The sequence below is a fragment of the Rhinolophus ferrumequinum genome, chromosome 3 (genome assembly GCF_004115265.2).
Source record: "Rhinolophus ferrumequinum isolate MPI-CBG mRhiFer1 chromosome 3, mRhiFer1_v1.p, whole genome shotgun sequence".
NCBI lineage: Eukaryota > Metazoa > Chordata > Mammalia > Chiroptera > Rhinolophidae > Rhinolophus > Rhinolophus ferrumequinum.
Window position 1 is genome coordinate 46,304,496 of NC_046286.1, and position 21,546 is coordinate 46,326,041.

At 40.6% G+C, this 21,546-nt stretch overlaps 1 protein-coding gene across 2 annotated transcripts in view; it reads right to left on the reverse strand.

Annotated features, from left to right (window-relative positions):
* The window catches only part of MDN1 (midasin AAA ATPase 1), a 144,741-nt gene that overhangs the window by 36,404 nt on the left and 86,791 nt on the right, over positions 1–21,546 (reverse strand). For both annotated transcript variants that reach the window (XM_033097100.1, XM_033097091.1), the window contains 21 exons: positions 21,087–21,307; positions 20,077–20,190; positions 18,194–18,326; positions 17,009–17,124; positions 16,073–16,206; positions 13,184–13,341; positions 12,832–12,952; positions 12,273–12,483; positions 11,642–11,873; positions 11,178–11,304; positions 10,462–10,632; positions 8,197–8,411; positions 7,437–7,824; positions 6,593–6,702; positions 5,223–5,928; positions 3,503–3,664; positions 3,033–3,303; positions 2,057–2,292; positions 1,355–1,450; positions 668–762; positions 242–363 (listed from right to left, as the gene is read on the reverse strand). In XM_033097100.1, the coding sequence (XP_032952991.1) occupies positions 242–363; positions 668–762; positions 1,355–1,450; positions 2,057–2,292; positions 3,033–3,303; positions 3,503–3,664; positions 5,223–5,928; positions 6,593–6,702; positions 7,437–7,824; positions 8,197–8,411; positions 10,462–10,632; positions 11,178–11,304; positions 11,642–11,873; positions 12,273–12,483; positions 12,832–12,952; positions 13,184–13,341; positions 16,073–16,206; positions 17,009–17,124; positions 18,194–18,326; positions 20,077–20,190; positions 21,087–21,307 (4,139 nt within the window). The remainder of the gene's footprint in view (positions 1–241; positions 364–667; positions 763–1,354; positions 1,451–2,056; positions 2,293–3,032; positions 3,304–3,502; positions 3,665–5,222; positions 5,929–6,592; positions 6,703–7,436; positions 7,825–8,196; positions 8,412–10,461; positions 10,633–11,177; positions 11,305–11,641; positions 11,874–12,272; positions 12,484–12,831; positions 12,953–13,183; positions 13,342–16,072; positions 16,207–17,008; positions 17,125–18,193; positions 18,327–20,076; positions 20,191–21,086; positions 21,308–21,546) is intronic.

Here is a 21,546-nt window from a genome sequence, read left to right on the forward strand (position 1 = left end):
TTATGACTAACTCTCCAGACTTTGGACAAGTCACATAAACCTCTTTGGCTTTCGTTATTAAGAGAAGAACTACACAGCTTTCCGGGCTGACCTCTCAGGGGTACCACGAAGTCAAATGATGCATCATCCTATGTGAAAGCAGTGGTGAGAGGGGACATGGTGAAGGTCAATCCCACACTTTGTAGCACTCAGTTTAGCTCGGAACCTCGAAATAGGCCGTGAGTGTAATGACAGGCGTTACCTTCTTGCTCTTCTGTTTGTTCCTGCATGTGCTTCTCGAGCATCTGATAGATGGAGAACCAGTGCTTGGTGGATTTCTCAGTGTGGCGCTTCATGGTATTATCCAAACTCATACACCAGCAGCTGAAACATGAAGAGAGGCCAAGGAAGCATTTAAGGAAACCCATTTGAACTATCTGAAATCACAGCAGCAGAAGCTACATGGAGATGGAGAAACCTCCCATTTGTTGCCTCAGGAAGTACACTGTTATCGGGTCTCTGCCAAAGCCATTTTAATGCCTACCTTTTAAATCTGTGAATAACGAATGAAAAGCACATTCTGGAACTTCCATACTACATAAACTCTGAAGAAACAAACTATCAGAAGACGAACGTCCCTGCAACATAAGGTCAGGAGGGGAAGGGAAGTGACAAATGTATCACTTACTTCAGTTCCAGTTTACGCCAACGGATGATCATCTGACTGACCAAATCAAGGTGTTTCCGCAGAGACAGAGCTCGACTTGCATTCTCCTCCCAATCCTGAAGAAACAAAAATAAAATGTACTATGGCCATTATTCAATTCCTTAATCACCTCCTCCCTCAGGAACATCCTGGACTTTTCTTGCGTGAAGACCGTATGCTAATTTACCAATAGCAGCAATGTGTTTACATCTTGTGTATCCAGCTTCGACTTCTTTCTGGTCACTTGACAGAGCTCCAGTAGAGTCAAGTTTAGACACCGGCAAAAAGTACAGGATTTGGAGACCCGAGTCTGAATTCCTATTATTAGTCACATGACCCCTTCAAAATTCAGAGCCCTCATCTGAGAAATCAGGGCAGCAGCAGCTAATTGGCTGTGAGAGGACGGAGGAGAACAACTCTGCCAGTCTGAAGGCCCACCCGATGGTCCTGGCAGGGAGCCCTCAGCTCAGCACCAGTGGACACTGTGTCCCTCCTTGAGAACAGGTGAGGCAGATAAGTCCCTCATGTGACCCCATACCAGAAAAACCGAGATTAATCCTTCTCCAACGCAAACTATAACTTTCTGTCTCTTTAACAAGAAATGTGCCAAAAGATAATCTTTCCAATTGATTACAAACTGAACTGAGGAAGAGAGAGGGATCAGCATACCTGCGCCTTTGCCAGAAGGATCTCTAAGCCATTCAGGAACTTTGAGATGGGGCTGGAAAGTGGGAAACTACGGATTCTGTCCATTACAACCAGCAACTACAGGGAGGGGAAAAAAACAACAACAACAAAAAGATTTGGGTATTTCTGTGGGAATATAAATCACCCAAAGTCACAGAGTACTGAAAGAGAGGCCTCCCTGGAAGTTTCACCCAAAGGCCATGCTTCACAAGCACGTGTGAAAGCTGTGGATGAAACTTCCAGGGCTCTGGATCTGAGACAAACATTTTATCTGCTGCACTACTCTGGAAATAAGATTAAGTTTGATAAGATAATTACTCTTATTTCTCTAAGAGGTTTTATAAAATTGGCTGAAGAACACAGAGCAAAGTCTGAGTTAAAACTGCCAATCTTGAAAAAGTCAGGCCTTTGCAAATATGCTTACGTGTCTGACTCCACAGAACAGCACAGCGGCATTGTGATATGTGGACAGCACCCCCCGACCAACCAGTCAAATTAGTGGAATCCCAAACGTCATGTGTGCCAGAGCAACACAAACTGGTAGGTTCATCCTGTAGTGAGCAGTCTCACTGAACTGGGGTTCTCTCTGCAAACCTGTTTGTATGTTCCAATGTACAAGTGAATGCCCCCCAGGCGTGGCGAGAGGCCACATCCTCAAGGCCCCATCCTCGCCAGCGGCCTTACCTGCTCAAGTGCCGGGTGTTCCGGCCAGTCCTGCAGCAGCCGACTGACAGCCTCTGAGAAACCCTGAAGAACAGGTTGACAATGCCGTGCTTCTGGGACGTTGGGGTGCTGGTAGAAGTCATAGGGCCCATCAGGCTTCACTACCAGGTCCGAGGTCGCCTCCCCAAACAGAGTATTATGAGAGAGGGTGCAGGCCAAAAGCTGGCTGCCCAACAGTTGGTCATTCAGCTTGACTCCTGGGAAGTTACCAACATCACAGCAGTCAGTGGACTCAGTAAGCTGCTCTATCAAGTTTCAAAAGACGTTAGAAACACGCTCAAAAATAATGAACTGCTAGAACGACTGAAGCAGATATTTCAATGCCATTCACCCCCAAAGCAACACAAGCCTAGAGGACTGTGACCCCAACAATAAAGCAGTCACAGAAATCTGCTAAGTTTCTAGGATAGACAGAGCAACCTGGATACTACCTGGGTGTCACCAAGAGGGTAGAGTTTGCTTTGAAGGATTCAAATGCCCAGCTTTTGTAGCTGTTCTTGGTAGGTAGAAATAAAATTTAAAGCCTCCTTCCTACTTGCATGGAACAACTCATGAAGTCATGGAGAAAACTGCATCAAACCCTATACTGTGAGATTAATTTCTGAGCTCCCCGGTTGCTCCCAGGAATACGTGATTTCATTTGAAAAACACTGGGGCAAACTGGAAATAATGCTGAAGAACAAGACCATTTTAACTAAGTTCACATTCTTATTTTCTTAATCCTTTTATCCCAAAGTATTCAAATGATGAAAATCCATCTTTATTGCAGAATTTCATATCAATTTTTTTAACTAGCTTAAGTCCTTTAAACTAAGAAAATTCCACCAAAAATAAATCTAGCAAAAACAGGGAGGAATGGTTTTCATTGTTCCAGAAGTAGCAATTATATCTATTTACTTTGATTTACCAAGAGTATAACAAAAGTAAAGTGCCGTACCCATCAGTGGGTAGAAGTGTGTCACAAGAGATGCCCCTGTCTGATAGCAGGATAGAAAGAGGCTGAGGTAATGCTTTGCTTCATGTGGTGGCACAGTCTGTTGGTACCAGAGGGACCGAGCAAAGCTGAGACACAGCTGCTGGTGAATCAGCATCACAGCCTGCATGGAGCTCGGGGAGAGGAAGGCAGGGTCCGCAGACATTTCTTCTTCACGCCCATCGGAAGTTCCTTTTTCCTCTAGTGTTGGTTGTACCAAAATATCCGCAAAGTCCTGTACATAACATTGGACCAATCAAATTTTTAAAAATCAAAATCCAGTCTTAATCAGGCAAAAAGGGGAAAAAATGGAGTGTGAACAATCAAGAAAACGAGGTAGCGACTTATATGTATTAAGCTATAGTAAAAAGATTACAAAACCACTGGAAGTGAACATGTGTTAGCAAGGGAATGCATTCAAAACCAACCCCGACCTTTTCATGCAGTGGGAAGTGCTTTCTGAACTCCCGTTCCTCTTCCTCCTCCTCGCTCAGGGCTGTCCGGGAGTTCCTGCTCCTGTATCTGTACAGGCTGCTCTCCTGCTCAACCTTCTCTTGGGCTATGCGTTCCTGTTCATCCCACTCACTGATGATTTCCTGAAAAGTCACACAGTCAGAGCGAAGCTTATTTGCCTTTCCTGGGGCACTTGCAATGAAAAAAGGGAAGACTTGCTATCTCTTCATTTCTCATGAAAACAAAAGTACGATGGTTCAGAAACAAATATATGCCAACTGTCAAGAAACTAAATTCCAGGTAACAGAGACCAAGTGGGCTTCGTTTTCAAACTGCATCTGTAGCAACCCACATTTCCTAAATTACCCCTTGCCATGGTGTTACGTGTTCACAGGTACAAAAACTTGCTACAGGAGAGCTCATGGGAGCTTCCGGTCAGGAGTTAAGGTTGTTGTATACTAGGGACAGGCTCGGGGTCGGCACCATGGGGGTGATTCAGGCTGCTCCTGACGGGCACCTCTAGGAACTGGCCCAGTGCTCAGGGTATTTGAGGGGCACCAATCAGGAGAAACTGGGCTATGCCTTATCAGACACTTCTTAAATGCCCTCCTACCTCTAAGATTTTCGGTCCTTAAATTGGCAAAAGGTATAAAGAAACCACAGAGTACTGATGAAGACTGAGCAACGAGCATTCGCCCATCAATAAGATATTACTAATTTGTATTAAAAGCCTAAGCAGTTCATCTTTGTCTCAGCAATTCCACTTTCTAGAATTTGTACCCAAAGACCTAGTTATAAGGCTATTAATGGTAGCGGTGCTGGTTTTGTCCCCACAAAACCAGCAAAAAAAGTACATACAGATATAAGTGTTTAATAATAGGAAATTAGTTAAATTATTTATATCATGCCCATGCAATAGAAAACTAGGCAGCCACCAAATATGATACAAGTGAAGAATAACATAATTATGGGGAAGAATATCACCAAATGCTGTGGGGTGTTTTAAAGCAAGTTATAAAACAGAACAGACATTATTACTGGTTTGCAGAACTCCAGCGATTTCAGGGCCAGTCTCTAGGACCATGGAGGGGATAGAACTGTTAAGCAGAGAAGCTCTTTTATCAGTTAAATATTGGGTCACTATCCTAAGATTTTTATTTTTAAAGGGTTCTACTAAAAAAATTTGTAAATCACTGGGACAAATGACTTAAAATAAATTTGGAATGTCATAGACATACATTTACAGATACATATACACAAATAAGTAAGCCTAACATTAGATACACTAGTATGTTACACAGTTTGGTAAAATCTGATACTGTTTGCTTATATTTATTCTTTTAATTATCTAAAATGAGAACAAATTGCTTTTGTTGGTAAAGGAAAATATAAATTATTTTCTTCATATTAATAAAAGTTGATACAATTACATGGCAAAAACCACCATAAACAAAGTCAAAAGACAACCAACAAACTATTTGCAGTGTGTAACAGATAAAGGTCTAATACCACTAATTTTCTAAAATCACTTAAACACAAGGGAAAAAGTTCGAAAACCTGACATTAAATAGAAAAAAAATAGAGAGACACCAGGTGCTCCTTCCCTAACTACACTGTCTCTGCACCCTGGGTCCTGCAGCGTAAGCTGCCAGCTCCCTTCAGGAGGAGGGGTCAGGCAGCCTCCCACCACACACGGCTTACCTGGCACACATGCCTGAAGAGCTGCAGAGCCCTCTGGTCCAGCTCTCCCTTGCACAGAACGTGGGAGCGCAGGTACAGGAGGGCATTCATCAGCAGCTGTTCTCGGGTGGGGCAGGGTCTGTGGCCCTTGCCTTCCACTTCCTTTCCTCCCGAGTGCTTGAGGATCAACTTCCCAAGGCCTCGCAGAACCTCCTCTGACTTTACTGAGCACAAAGCATCTGCATGAGCATAGTAGGTGGGGAAGGTGGGGCTCACCGACGGGAAAGCCAACAGGGATGTGGCCAGGGCATCCAGCCTGTCTGCACAGACCATGCTGCTGTGGAGTGAGGCCTGGACCTCGGATGCCACCAGCCTCATGCCATGCTGCAGCTGCAAGATGGATGCCTGCAGTGGGGCCACAGAGTCTGGGTACAGGGCGTACTCCTCGGCCAGCTGCTTCCTGAAATGGTGGTGCGACTGCTGCCAGGAGGCCTCCTCCTTCAGAAGGTTCTGGGCCACCTGGGCAGACCGAGGCCCATCCACATGGAGGGCCTGCAGGAGCCGCGCGAGCAGATCCTGAACGGCAGGGCCCTTGGCAATGCTGGTGACGTAGTGATGGATGTCCTGTGCCAGCACCTCGTATGCAGGGACCTGGGGTCTGAAGGCCTGCTTCTTGGACAGGCTGTGGATTACATTCTCCAGCTGATCGATTCTTTGGTGAAGCAACCTAAAGGCAATTTAATACAATATGCAAATTGTCAAAAGAAGAGCATCAAAAGAAGAGCAAAAAATCTAGACTGAGCCCTCAGGAAAATAGAACGAAGACATTTCAGCTACTGAGGAATAATAAGATGATAATAATGGCAATTATAATGAAAATGGATAATATGTAGAGAGCATTTACCATGTGCCACACAGAATGTTAAGTAATTTAGATGCATGTCTCACCAAAGTCTCCTCACAACTCACTGAGGTAGCTCTGTTATCCTTCTTTTATAGATACGGACCCTGAGGCTTAACAGCATTATGTGGTCTACTTAAGGTCTAAAGCCAAAAGGCGGGGACAGAACTGAACTCAGAATCCACAGCACCACACAGTATTTCCTAAGGTAGCAGGCCCACACGATGTGTATCATCACACACACTGAGATAAGTTCTGGTTTCAACACTCCTGGCCCCACGTGAATCCTCTCCCTCCTTTCACAGAGTATTTCATTTTCCCAACTCTTACCGTGGCTTTGGCTTTGAGATTGAATTGCTAACGTAGTTCAGAGATGTGTACCATCACCTCTGCTAACACTGTAATTACATTACAAAGGTCGGCCTCAAAATGTCTTTGTAATAAGGAATGTCTATAAGCCCCAACACAAATAATCACTCCGCTGTGTTACCTGATGTGAGGATGAGAGTAACTGATAACGAGCTCATCTTCTAAGTCTCTTCCAGTCTGTAGCTGGGACAAGAGGTTTCGGGTCTTCCACTCACACTGCAGCTGGTGTAACTAATGGAAAGAGGAGAAGGTAGGACCATGCCAGAGCAGACAATACCCTGCGGGAGAGGAGAGCAACTGGATGGAAAGAACTCAGGTTCCTGAATGACCCATGGGCCTGCTCCATTAACCTGAACCTCTCAGCTCAGAGTGGTTAGGTGAAAGAAACTATCTTATTTATGCCACTGAAATTCTGAGACTCTGCTACAGCAGCTTAGCCTTTACTCCAACCAACACAATTTTCCTGCTTCAAAATACAGAACTAGTACATCATTATCTTGATGTATTCAGGTCCTGGGTTTGATTGGAAGTTCAAATAGCAAGGGATATCCAAATGATCTGAACTACCTGATTCCTGAATTTTAGATAATGAACACCAAAAATTCAAAACCTGAGGAATACTATACCCTGTCTAGAGAAGTTATCCAAACCCAAACATCCAAAACTTAGTTCAGGGAGAGGTAGCCTGGACAGTGAGGGATACCACGACTTCTCTGGCAGTGCCCTCCACCCTGCAGTCTACTGGCAGAGCCATCAGAACCTAAGGAAGGTCCCCTCCTCAGAGGGACTCTCGTAGAGGAAACAGTCCTCAGAACACAGCTGGGAAGTCACAAGGCAGCTCATGCAAAAGCACTCCTTTGATGCTCTGAGCATGCACGAGGGAGGCAAAGGATCGATATATATAATACTAAGCAAACCCAGCCAGTCAGGGATGGAGCCCACGCTCCCAGTTCTCCTCTCCATACCTCTTCCTTGGCGTACTTGAGCTTGTACTTCCTCTTCACTGCAGGGTCAAAGCGCGCTTGGGGAAGCCACGTCTGAATCTGGAGCAGGCCAAGGCTCACCCAGAGGCTCCCGCGCCGGGCTGGCTCAGGCAGGTCCCGCTTACCCTCCCATTCTCCAAACAAGTGGCGCAGGGAGGTGAGCAAAAGGCACAGCAGCTCTTTGGGCAGTGCCACCTGTCCTGCCATGTCCCCAAGAGTCTGGCCCACGTGCTGGAAGGCCTGGCTGTCCCCACATAGCAGCTGCTCACAGTTCTGCATGTACTCTCGCCGTCGGGTCTCAGGGAGCAGCTCTGCCAGGCCTGCCAGGTGCCGGCACAGCACCAACCCCTGGAGCTGAGAATCCGTGCGTCTGTGGGGACAAGGAAACACTTAAAGGCTTGCACTGCATCAAACAGCATTCCTTTCTCAAACCCTTGTTCCTTCACAAAATGACATGCAGACTGCACTGCCAATACTTAGAGGTGAATTTATATTCTCCTGTAATCTTACATGGTTTTCTAAGCATTACCCTCTTGGTCAAGACACGCTTAAAACTGATGGAGGAGCTGGCCAGCTCATGGTAGCCTCTGTCAGGGCTGAAAACCTGCTGGTCCAGCCAGAAAACAGCCTTGCCTTTACCCACCACAACCAGCCACTACAGAAGCAAGTACTGACTGAGGTTCCTGCTGCGTGCTCCAGAGAAACAACAGGAGCTTACAGTCTGCCGAGGGGGATGGAATACCTGAACTCTGCTACTGAAGGGACAGCCATGTTGGTCCAAAGCGCCGAACTGATGTCCTGGAGTTGCTGGGCTCTCTCAACCCACTCTCCCAGGGTGACATGCGAGGAGGACAGGATGGGGAGGCCGCTCACATCCCAGGGACTTTCTCTGCAGCTGCTGGTCAAGACCTCAAAGCAGCACTTGGAGAACACGGCTCTACTGAGACATCCGGGGCCCTGATGGAGGAGAGGAATCGAGTAACTTTCAGAAATTAACTAAAAGGATTTCCACAAGCAGCACTAGGCACCTTAACGGAAAAGACAGAGAATAAGAAAAGGAGGTTCAGGTTGTTAGATCCGGGTGACACATCAACCAGAGACAGGACCCAGGAGCGCCGAATGGAGGCAGGTGTGAGGAGGCCTTAGAGGAATGTGGACTGTGTGGCCTGCATTCTCCAGGGATGAGGAGCAAGGGATACTTAAGTAACATGAAGAATACCCCTCAAAGCTGGGTATCAGGACGACCACTGCGATAGAGCTAGGGACACACTACAGGAAGGTGAGACTTGGTGGCAGGGAAAAGAATCAGAAGACCAAGGTAAGAGCCAGGGACAAAGTCTGCCAAGTCTGTGCTTCTTGGCCGGGTCACGTGGGACAGACTTATAGCTATCCACAGCAAAGGGTTAAACAGTCACATACATATGACATGCAGCATTGGATGCTCTATGTAACTCTTGGGGATCCACACGGTTTATCATTAAGAGCTCTGAGAGATGCTATTCAACAAAGAAATTAATTTTGACAGAGGAACGGCACAGAAAAGAACTCCAAAAATATATCCATGAACATCTCTGGGAGTAAGGTTTATGACTGAGGTGGCATTTCAAATGACAGTGTAGAGAATGAATTAGTCAAAAGTGGTGTAGTTATACTGCTTTCAGATATACTGGCTGCATTAAATAAAACATTTGCAAACCTACCTCACACAACAAGATATCCAGATGAAACTGATTTAAATATAGTAGGAAGTATGGGTAAATGATTTTTAACCCTAGAGACAGTGAAGGAAGACTTTTTTAAAAAGCATGACACCAAAGGCAGAAAGTAGAAAGGGACTGGCATATTTAAAAAGAAACCATTATAAAACTTGAGAGACAACAAAACACCAGAAACACATTTCCAACCATAAGATGGGTAAAGGTTTAATAAATATATAAAGAGATAGCCAATAATAAAATGACGATGAACAACCCAATTCTTTTATTGCCAAAAATGGGCAATGAATATGACTGGAAAATTCAGGAGAAATGAAAATGATCAATGTACATATGTAATGATGTTCGATCTCAAAAACAATTAAAGGAATACTGATTAAAATGAAATGTTAAAAACCATATGATTGGCAATAATTTAAAATGTTGATAACACTAGTGTGGCATGGTTATGGAACAATAGGTCCTCGTATATATAATCAGTGAATCTGTGCTCTAGTCCCAAGTCCTCCTGAGGTCAGCCAGGACTTTGTGACCTCCCCTGTATAAGCTCCTAGCCTGTTTTAAACAGTAAAACAAAAACCATCTGCTAGACATTCTGGTAACAGCTATAAATTTCTTTAACTACAGACACTCTGACCAAGGATTAAATTCCAGTTCTTGTAACATGGCCACAGAAATACTCAAACGCACAAAGATTTGTACAGGTAGTTGATACTGGTATGCTTATTATAGAAAAGGGGGGAAATAAAGGCAAGAGACATTAAAACATGAATAAGAAAAGTGATTAAGTTCCAGCACATTAGAATGATGGAATATCTTAAAAAGAAGAAGCTGGAATGATAGATATAGGTTTCCATGATGTACTATGTGAACAAAAAAAGTGATCTTATCTTTGTTTACATATATATTTAATATAAAAATACATGTAAACAAGATACAGAGCAAAGAAAGAGTGGTTATTTCTACTGAATTCTACTATATATGTATATGCATATACACATACACGTACACATTTGTGTACTGTTTAAATGTTTTATACTTAGGAAAGAGTATTTTAATTAGAAAGAAAAAAAGACTTTTTAAAGGAAACTTTTTTTCACTTTATTTCAGGGTTTCCCAAGTCATTTAAGAGAGAATACTTTGGAAACTACACTTATTAATATCCTATGAAAAATAAAGTATTACAATTATTTAGTCACTGCTTTACCCTAGGAATAAATGTTTATTGCTAGATCTTTTGTGAAATCTTTCCCATTATCACCAAACCTTTTTAAGACTTCAGGCCAACAAACCTTCAGTGTGGAGTCCCAAAGGGACTTGGGCGTCTCCCTCTGCTGCGCAGCAGGGAAAGGACTCCATGAGAGCCAGTACTCCGGGTCTGTAGTCACAGTACTGCTCCAGAAAGACGTGAACGAGGAATTAAGGAAGTCGGACCACAAAGAGCTTATTTCTTCAACAGACACCTAGAGATAAAGGAATAATTAGATAAGAGACCACCTGAGAAAGATTCTATAAATCAGGTTACAAGGTCTCTATCTTGTAAGGCCCATCTAAAACTAACATGGCCTTAAAGATAGTAATCCTATCACTCCAGATTTTCTGCCACCCTGGTCCTCTTGGAAAAGTCACTTATCCTGATTACAATTTTATAAAACAAAGAAGAGATCAGCTTTTATAAGGTTGTATGAGACAATATAAGTAAAATAAATCATACGATTATGTCAGCAAAATAGATAAAATGAATACTATATAAAAATTAAAGTTGTAACTAATGAAGTCGTAGTAACTACAGTTTATCAGTATTCACATTCAAAAGTTATTAGTGAGGGAAGAGTAACACCACTCCCACAATATATTTTTGAGCAAACAAAATAAAAATATGCAAATATTGTAGCCTAATTTAACTGGAAACTGAATAAAATGATTCTGTCATAAGAACTGAAAAATACCCAGGTAATCACTGCAAAAGAACATTTGGCTCTCATGTATTTCACTTTTTGATTTTTACCTTCTGATGGTGCAGTAATGACCAAAGGCCTTGAAACTCTTGAGGAGCAACTGGTGTATGCTTAAGACAAAACGTGATATGATGGCTTATTTCCTCATCTATCTGGAGTTGCCAATTTTTGCTGGACCTGTTACAAAAATAAAGAGGGCGAGAGGGTGGGCTGTGGGGCTAATCAAACAAACTGCTAGAAAACTGCTACAAACAAGAAATACACAGACCTTAGAGTATGTTTATTTAAAAATGAGCAAGCAATTCCACTGGAAAAATACGCAGTGACTTTTACAGGTGGAGTCAAAGGCAAAGGCAAAGAATCTTCAAGAAGTTTTGTCTTTCCAAAGTGGGGACTGACCTCCCTCTGCTTCAGCAACTATTCCCCCTCTCAAGACAAGTCGACTTTGTTTCATACGTAGGACACACGGAATAATCTAACAAGAAATTAAGTTCCCCGTAGGAAAATGGCTTACCTTCTCAGACAAACTTGTGTCATAAAATCAGCTGTCACTTTGTAATGCCAAAGCACAGCCAGGTATTCCATTGCAGGCCATAACTGAACACTCCTGGTGAGTTGGATTAAGGAGGTATAGTCTGGCTGGGACAGGGAGGCAGCTTCATTGGGCTTTTGCTCCAGAAAACCAAGTGAAATTCCTTTGGCTTTTAGTTCTAAACACTGAGCATTCACAAGATTCTTCAATTCATCTGGACAAAAAGACACATGTGGTACTAAAGCATAGTGGTCAATAGTACAGGCTGAGACTCCCAACAGCCAGTTATGCGATTGTGAGCTTAACCTAAATTCAGCTTACCCTAAGCTTGAGTTTTGGATCTATGAAATGATGTGATTAATACCTGTACAATTCTAATAACAGAATTAAACTATATAAAGTTTAGCTCTATGTCTGACACTTATTTAATGGTAGTTATAGTATACCCCCAAAAAAAGAGGCGGGGAGAAGAGGGGAAAGAGAGAGAGAAAGAGAGAAAGAGAGAGAGAGAGAGAGAGAGAGAGAGAGAGAGAGAGAGAGAGAAGAAAATCTAAGAGAAAACTTAAAACTTCTTAGAGCATCTGTCAGCAACCCAAACTCCAGAGTATATTACCTGTCTTGACATCTTCTAGAATATTAGCTCTGAGGACTAATCCCCCAGCATGAAGGAGACTTTTCTTTAATTTCCATTCAGAAGCCAGCATTTGGAGTCGACTAATGTCTTCCCGCCATCCACTCTCCCCAAGGCCAGGCGCCAGCTCCCTGATGGCCAGGGCTTTGTTAAGCATTTTCAATTGTGAAAAACACTCCACCACCAGCTTGTCCTGAAACAACAAAACCCAGGAGAGCCTATATAGAGGAGAAATATGGTTCTTTTTAACAGCCTGCTCACGTCTGAGAAGAAATTTAAAATATTTCCACGATGCTTCTAGAAAACATAGGGTTTGTTTATTCCTGTTACTCTCAGCTTTTACAGTAATAGTCAAAACTCTACCCAGTCTTAATAGTCTCAAGAATAAGTAAAATGATAACATTTAACAAATCATAGTATTCACTGAACATTTAAAAGTTAAGCTTTGCAGGCAAGAATGAATCCAGTTGAATGGCAGTCCCCCCTTTCCAGAACTTAAGAGGTCAAATCTTTGTGTTTATGCCATGCTTCCAAAGTGTACCTTAAAAGGAAATGGTCGTCCTAGGAACTTCTGCAACTTCTTTATACCAGTGAAGCCACCGGCCGGGCTCCCCAAGCAATTCTGAATATGTTCTGAGACAGTCTGAACCTCTTTGTAGTATCTTTAAAGAAGGAGAAAAAAGGGAGGGGGTAAGTAAGAAAAGGGAGAAATGCTGGATACTATCGTTTACAACTAACTAGTCATCGTTTACATTTTATACTTGATTTACATTCAGCAATAGGCCAAGGGAATAAACCAAAGTAAAGCGAGAAGAAACAATTTCAATTCTAAACCCTCTTCTCTTTAACATCATCAACAATGCAGATATTGACATTATTACTCTGAGTCTTACTTGTCTTCATGGTTCATTAGGAGTCTCGGGATCTGACAGACCAAATGTTTTAAAACCCAGTGCCAGTGAAGGGCAAGCAAGGCCAGGCCTGGGGCATCCACTTTTACTGTGTCGGCCACAGTCCAAAACCGGTCCCGCCACTGCAGAGAATCCAAGATCTAAAAACAAAGTAAATCAAAACATTCACAGACATCTCCCAGTAAAAGACATAAGACGTAGACTTCAATTGTTAATCAGTACGACACATACACACATGAAAGGTCTAGCATTCAACTGGAATGTTTTTAGGGACCTTAAGGCAGTCAAGTTCAGAGCTACTACCTTAGAGAAAATGGAGTTATTGAGACTTACGGTAAGTGTACATGTAATTTTATAAGAAACCACCAACTTGTCTTACAAAGCAGCTGCACTATTTTGTCTTCCATCCAGCAGTGTAGGCAAATGCCAGTTGTTCCATTTCCTTGCCAATCCTTACCACTGTTAGTGATTTTAATTTTAGCCATTCTGGTGGGCGGCATCTCACTGTGGTTTCAATTTACATTTCCTTGATAATTAATGATACTGCAATTTTCAAGTTTTTACTGAGCATTTATATATCTCCTATTCAAAATATCTTGCTCATTTTTAAAATTGGGCTGTCTTATTAGTTTATATGATTTGTAAACAGTTGCTCCCAGTGTTTTCATTTTCTTAAAGTTGTCTATTAAGAAGTTTTTGATTTTGATGAAATTTATCAATTTTTTTCTTTTATAAAGAATCCTCCAAAATCTTTGCCTATCCTCAGGTTATAAAGGTTTTCTCCTGTTTTCTTTTAAACAGTTCATATTTTTAATATTTAGGCTATGATCTCTTTTGAGTTAACTTTTCTATATAATGTAAGGTAGGGGCAAAGGCTCATTTTGACTTTATTATATGGACATCTAACTTTTCATCACCATTTAGTGAATGACTCTTTTTCCCCATTAAATTACCTTTGCTCATCTGGCAAAACAAAATCAAAACAATCTGTTGATCATATATGTGAGGGTCTATTTCTGAATTCTCTTTTTTGTTCCATTGGTCTTTACATCTGTCCATATGATAATACTGTCTTCATTTATGTAGCTTTATGTAATGCAAATCAGGTAAATGTAAGTCTCTAACACTGCTCTTCTAACAATGTATTTTATAGCAAAGTATTCTCAAGATTAGTTATTCTTTTCAGAGTTCCCATGAAGTAAAAGCTATTTTCATAATAATATCACATTATTTGCCTTTTTCACTGTTGACATTTGCACTGATGGTACCAAAACAGAAAAAGGAAAGGATGATAGACAAACAACCTGTGACTGAGTTTCTGACAAACATCGTATTGAAAATGAATGAAATTAATCTGTTGGGTCAAGAAAAACAATTCAGAGTATTTGTTGCCAGTGCTAAAATTCAAGCTTTTAAACAAAATCTGAAACTTTGAAAAACCAAGAGTGTGACAACTTCCCAATACTGAAAGATTTTTCTGATGAAGTTTGTGGTAATTTTTCATGAGCGTGATTGAAGAATGAAATATGTCAGCATTCAGAAGATCTGATAATTCAGTGAACAATATATTCCAAATTACCAATACATGAACTACAAATGCACACAAGGGTGAAAGTTCATTCAAGGTACAAGCTAGGCCAGTGGGTTCTACTGCATGACAAGTTCGGTGACTTTTTTTTCACATTCCACATTACTACTAGCCCTTACAAAACCACCACTTGTCAAACTGTGGTATAATATCAAAGAAAAATATTCACAATTATATGAAATGACTATTAATACTCCTCCATTTTCCAACCTGGTAACCATAAGAATAGAGGCCAGTTTTTCTTTACAAACTGCAACCCAAACAACATATTTCAAGGGACTGAATGCAGAAGCAAATGTGAGAATCCAGCTTTCTTCTGCAAAACCAGAATTTAAAGAGACTTACAGAAACGTAAACAGTACCACTCTTGTCATTAATTTTGTTTTGGAAAAGAGTTTTTCATTAAAAATGTTATTTATATTAACGTGAAATGCATTTACTACTGTTTTTAAACAGATTAATAACTATTTTTCCTATTTCTCAGATTTACGCCCTAATCTAATAAATACTGATAGATATAACCACTTAAACAAAAGTTCTTTGGGGGCTTTAGGAACTTTTGAGACAATAAAGGTGTCTTGAGAGCAAAGAATTTAAGACCTGCTACTCTAGTTTACTAGAATTACTTGAATAATCTGGATTCAAAATTCAATTAAATCCATGTAACAAGGATGTCTAAGAAATCTTAAGTGAATTAAAATAAACCTGTTAAAATTCCAATGTCCATAAACGTGTATATAAGTTGTAGTGTGTGTGTGTGTGTGTGTGTGTGTGTGTGTATTTGATGGAATATTAGTTGGCAATAAAAAAGGATAAAACTTGGCTACACAAAACAATATGGATGCATCTCAAAATAACTATTTTGAGAGAAAAACAAACAAACAAAAGACTAAATAATGCATAATTCTATTTATAGAAAATGCAACTGATCTATAGTAACAGAAGGCAGATCAATGGATACCTGGTTGGGGACGGTGGGGAGGAAGGGAACACAAAATAACATGAGGGAAAGTTTGAGGGTAATGGATGTATGTTCACTACCTTGGTTGTGGCAACAGTCTCACAGCTGTAGATATATAAAATTGTACATTTTAAACATATGCCATTTATTATGTCAACTATACCCCATAAAGCTTTAAAATATGTATATATTTTAAACTGTTACAAACAATTAAATTTCTCAAATAACATTAGACATATAATACTGAAGTTAGTCTACCCCTAAGAATCTTTGTGCTAAGACAAATGTCAATTAAAATAAAAACAGGTACATTTTTCTTTACCTCATTGACACTGGCATCGGACACCATTCCCTGGGAAGACTGTACCCAGAGCAGGATTAAAGCATCACAAAGTTCAAAAAAAGCAGCAAGATTGACCACAATTTCATGGGGCAGGCTGTGATAGCTTTCTGGATCTTAGAGTTGACATAAATAAAATAAGAACATTACATCAGATTTAAATTAATTTCTGGACATTTTCAAAATCAACTGTAATAAGGAACTTAATATTATCTGCAGTACAAAGGTCAGTTTTGAAAGATCAAATCAAAAGTGAATTCTTTGCCTATTACTAAATTTTGTAGGTCAGACATGTATACCTATAGATGTTCATAATATCTTAAGGAAAAAAATTATAAAATAATTATGCATATTTTAAAACAAGCATTTGTTTAAATACAAAATTAAAACTTAAGTGTACATGTTTGAATGGATAGAGGGCACAGAGATATGAGAGGATACAAACAAACGTACTATTAACAGTAGCAGTTGTAAGGGCAAATGTCTTCAATTTTTATATTTATATATAGTTGGAATTTTTTCCAACAAGCATCTTTCCAATTTAAAAAAATATAGGTGGGAGAAAGAAACAATCTATAAGCAAATGCGTATGAGCATGTACTTTTCCAGCCAACAAACCTATGTTTGGAGTTCTAGCTCTGCTACTTGCTAGAGGTGTGACCTTGGGCATCTCTGTGCCTCCCTTTCCTCTTTCATAACATGGGACCTACATGGCATATGGTTGCCCTACAAAGTAAATGAGATCAAGAAGCTGTAAAAAGCAGTCAGTCATTACTATTGAAGAAGAGAACATGTTTAAAATCAGGCCAGCAAAGCAAAAGGAATCAGTAAAATGGCAGGAGCTGCTGAGTTTCTCAGCTTCAGCTACACTATACAATCAGATGCAGAGCTGCAGAACATGAAAGGCAGTAGTCTTACCTTTATGGAATTCAAAGGACATTCTCAAAACACTGTTTCTCAACTTTTTGCCACCAACAGAAACCAAATTTGCTTCAGTGAAAATTCGTTTTTCCCGGTCAAGATATATGATTGTCCTGAAATAAGATTCAGTAACATAAAAAAGTTATTGGTAAATAATGCTTTTTAATCATATCCTCTACATGCTGAATTCTGAGAACACTTGGCACATCAATCTCCTTCAACCTGCCATTTGTCTCCGGCCTCTACAAATTCTAGACTAGCGAGAGGAAGGCGAAAGTGGTAACAACTAAGTTGGGTGAAAAGAGGACAGCTGGCTGGAAAAAGCTGTCTGGGTAGGTTGCCAGGCCTCACTCTGATGCTTTGTCATGATCTGACAAACTTCACCATGAACTCTTAAAGTTGGGTGTCATAAAATTAATCCGTGGTGTTAAAAGTTACCTGCAGAGGCGGAGGGGGAGTTACTGGGAGAAGAAACAAGGGGATTTCTGAGGTGCTAGTATGTATCACACATGCGTGAGTGAGTTTACTTTGTGAAACTCATCAAAATTAAGTGTACTTTGCTGTAATTGTATCTCAATTACAAAATTATTTTTAAAAATTTATCACATTGATGCCCAATTTAAAAAAAAAAGTCTGGTCGTTACGTTAAAAAGTGAGGAAAGACCAGATTCTATAACAACTAGGTAAATTTACATGTGAGTGTGTACGTAAGCATGCAGGTGCTACATATGTCCCTACCATCTGAGGATGGGAAATTACGTGGACAGACAGACAGCTGAGGAAACGACACGTAAGAGAATGAGTAGGTAAAAATGGGAGGAGCTGCAGGGAATCACAATCAGGAAACAGTAGAAACATGACTATCCTACGATAAAGGATTAACTGTAAAATAAATCTCACCATTAATGCTACGCTAGTATATTTCTTAAAGTACCCTATTCAATTACTAAGAACCGGCAAAAATTACAGGCATTTTGACAATAGTCAGAATTCAGAGTCAGAATTCCAGTACGAAGGAGAGGTGGTGAGAAAGGCTACTGTCATGTCTACCACCCCGCCACCCCGTAGGTTCGGAAGATTAAACACACGCCATCTGTATTTGACAGGCTCAGGTACACGACCCGTGAAGGTCGTCGTGTACAGCGAGGCGGAGTGCCTACAGCAGCAGGCGGCTTCACCTACTTGTTTGCAATAGACTCTAAAAGGGAAAAGAGTTGCTCAGACTGGTCCGTCTGTGGGTCACAGTCCATTGCATTTCTAATGATGTCCAACGCCTGCATATTCCATCGCGGGTCCAAAGGGGCCACAAATTCATCTGGTTTAAAAAACAAAACACAAAAACAGAATTCTGGACTTAAACTCCTGGCGTGGCAAATTTCTGTTGAAGATTTTCATTGTTTTATTTGATCACATTCAGTTTTGACGGGGAAGAGGTGGCACAGAGAAATGCTGGTTTCAGACTCCGATACTAGAAAACTGGGGTTTGATGCGTCTTTCTAAATGCAAAATTTCTACTAGTCCCGAACAGTCATTTCCCTGTAGGATATAAAGGCAATCCCTACACCATAAACACTCCAACCAATGAGTTCCCTTGCTAAAATCCCACTACTGATTGGAAAATCAGCTTCATTACCCAACCTGTTGCCATTAACCACAAGAAAACTAACTTACGTGGCAGAAAATAAGTGAATACATCTCATTATTTGCTTTCAATAAGAAAACTCAAGATTATTTCGCTTAAAGCCATTTCTTTACAATCAGAGGATGTGGCTGCAGCTGACACCTCACTGAGCTCCTCTGGCTCTTACCTGGTGCCTCCCTGGAAAGCTGCACTGATCACCCCGTGAGCCTCTCCAGAGGCTGTGAGAACCACGAGGGGCAGGAAGACAAACCATGGCAACATTAATCTGGAGGTGGCTAAGTAGGATGGGTCAGTGAAGCAACTTCAAATTTTAAAGATACCCACCAGAGTAGGCTAACAAATGCCTTCTCTGAACAGCAAGGTACATCGAGGAAGGAACCCATAGCACAAAATCCTGTAAAACTACACTAAGGAAGATGAAAGTAGACCTACTATGTTCCAACACAGGGCAAAGTGGTGTCTGCTAAAAAGGGAACCTGCTACTCAACTCTAGAACTATGTTCCCAAAGATCAAAATTCTTTCATAAATGGAAAGCCATGGTTTAGTTCAGCCACAACCTAACTACTACAGTAGTTTTCTCTGCTGTTTGAGTTCTTCCCAACCATTCACCTCATTACCTTCAGTGTACATACAGTAACTGGTTTAGCACAAAAGCATCATGCATATTTTTTTTCTAAACCAAATGGTTAATGGTATATTTTAATTAATATCAAATGAAGATGGGGGTGGGAAATTAACAACCTGGTTCTGTGAAAATGCCCCTATTTTCCTCTTTAAGACTTACGTCCAATCAACTTTATACTATTCTGCTTCAGTGAATGAGTCTGCTACCTCACTCCTTAATTTAAAAGAAATTTTGAATACTTCATTTGATCAGACAACTTTGGATGGCTATTTCTTTTATCATTACAGTTTTATAACTTTGTACTTAAGGCTTTGTAACTTTTATCAGGGTTTTATGTTTTCTGAAGCAATTAATTCTCTGTTCCCCTTCAAGTTAAATAGCTTCATAGTTCAAAACCCTTTCTGTTAACAGTACTAATAAATAACAGTTGAAATGTTATACATTGAAGGGATCCCAGAGAAATGAAATCAATTCCCTGATTTTTCAAACACAGGCAGTGAATACGAATGACGGGCCTTAAATGGACAAGCGGGTTTGCAGCTGAGCTGGGATCAGAGAGCCCAGTCTTCCAACTCCCACATTCTCCCACTTCATTGTGTATCATCATCCTCTTTCAGAAACTGAAGGATAAACGGATAGTTTCGAACCAGGAAGCAGAATTTGCGTCTGGATACTCTTAGTCTTCTAAAAAATACTGTTTGTTACAGTGGTAGCTCTGACAGGTCTTTCTCCCATGGTATCAGTGGACAAGTTTCTTAAACGGTGCTGAGAACTAGAAATCAAATCAGGTGTAGTACCTGTTATATTTGGTTGTAATATTTTGATGACATTACTGACCCCAGTTGAGAGAGAATTTGAGTAAAATTTCCTAAGAGATGCAGCACTGGCTTCTAACTGAATCTGTATTGACTCTGTGGAGGAAGGAGAAGCACATGTTAGTATCTAAAGCAGGCTGATCAATCAAACTTTCTGCAATGATGAAAATGTTCTATAGCTGCTCTGTCAAGAGTACCCACTGGTCACATGTTAGCTAACACTTCAAATGTGGTCAGGGCAACTAAGGGTCTGCGTTTCAGATTTTATTTTATTTTAGTTAGTTTATATTTACATTTTATAGTGACCTGTGGCCAGTAGCTAACATATAGAACAAGGCAGATAAGAATAATTATACAAATTCTTTCCATATTTTATACAGATCACATGTACCACACAATAAAATACACATTCACTGGCTTATCAACAAGTTCTCACGGAGGAGAAAGGCTCATGTAAACTCAATTACATTAGGCAACTAGTTCTACCAACAAATTCCATGTGCTGTACTTTATAACCCATGTGATGCTACTGTTGCTTTTTCCTCTCTTAAAATGAAAAAAGTGCAAAGAAATTAAGCACGACAACTTAGAGGTCTCTTATAGGGGAACTTTTAGGGGAAACGAATTTATCAAAAGCAACACCTTTCCCAGATATAATGATTGTTCAGCCATAGTAGTGCAAATAGCAGGATGTTCAAAAAATAAAAAGTACCAATACAGTACATTTTCCTTTTGAATTTGATAGAAAGGTGGACAGATCCTGAAATGCTAACAACTACACATAGGAAAAAGGTTTCTCTTGGGACACATTTAAGCTGTTAATTTTTTAACAGCTACACAAACAGTAATGCTAGGTCACAAATTTCTAGCTATGAGATCTCCCATATGCAACTGTAACAGTGTACTCACAGAGTAATACAGCTGCTGAGGCACTAAAACAGAGTAAGTGTTCATAAATTCACTCATGACACAAACTAAGCTTTTCTACTCACCAAGCCCCTGTGGTATATTCTTGGCTAAATGATAAAGCCATTTAACTCTGAGCATCCAATCTTGATTGGTTGCTCTTTCTATGAGCAATTTAACAGCCACGGACAGAACGTCTGGTTCATCAATCCAAACAGTATCCACTTCAACTGAACTGAATTTTAAGCTCTCAGGGTTGGAGGACTGCATAATTTTCTCTAAGTCTGGCAAGGTAAGAGGCTGAATCCTGAAATTCATTGGAATAGACAAAGTCAATACTAGAATAAACTTTCATTTTACATTTCAAAGAACTGGGAAAATAACTTCACAAATAACAGATCAGAGAGATACTGGGGAAAAGGTGACAGAGAGGACAATTAAAACATTTACGGAATGAATAACAAACAGGGAGCGGTATCACAACAAACAATGACACCATGACAGCTGGGTAACAAATGGCCTCATAAAATTCTGGTCGAATATGCT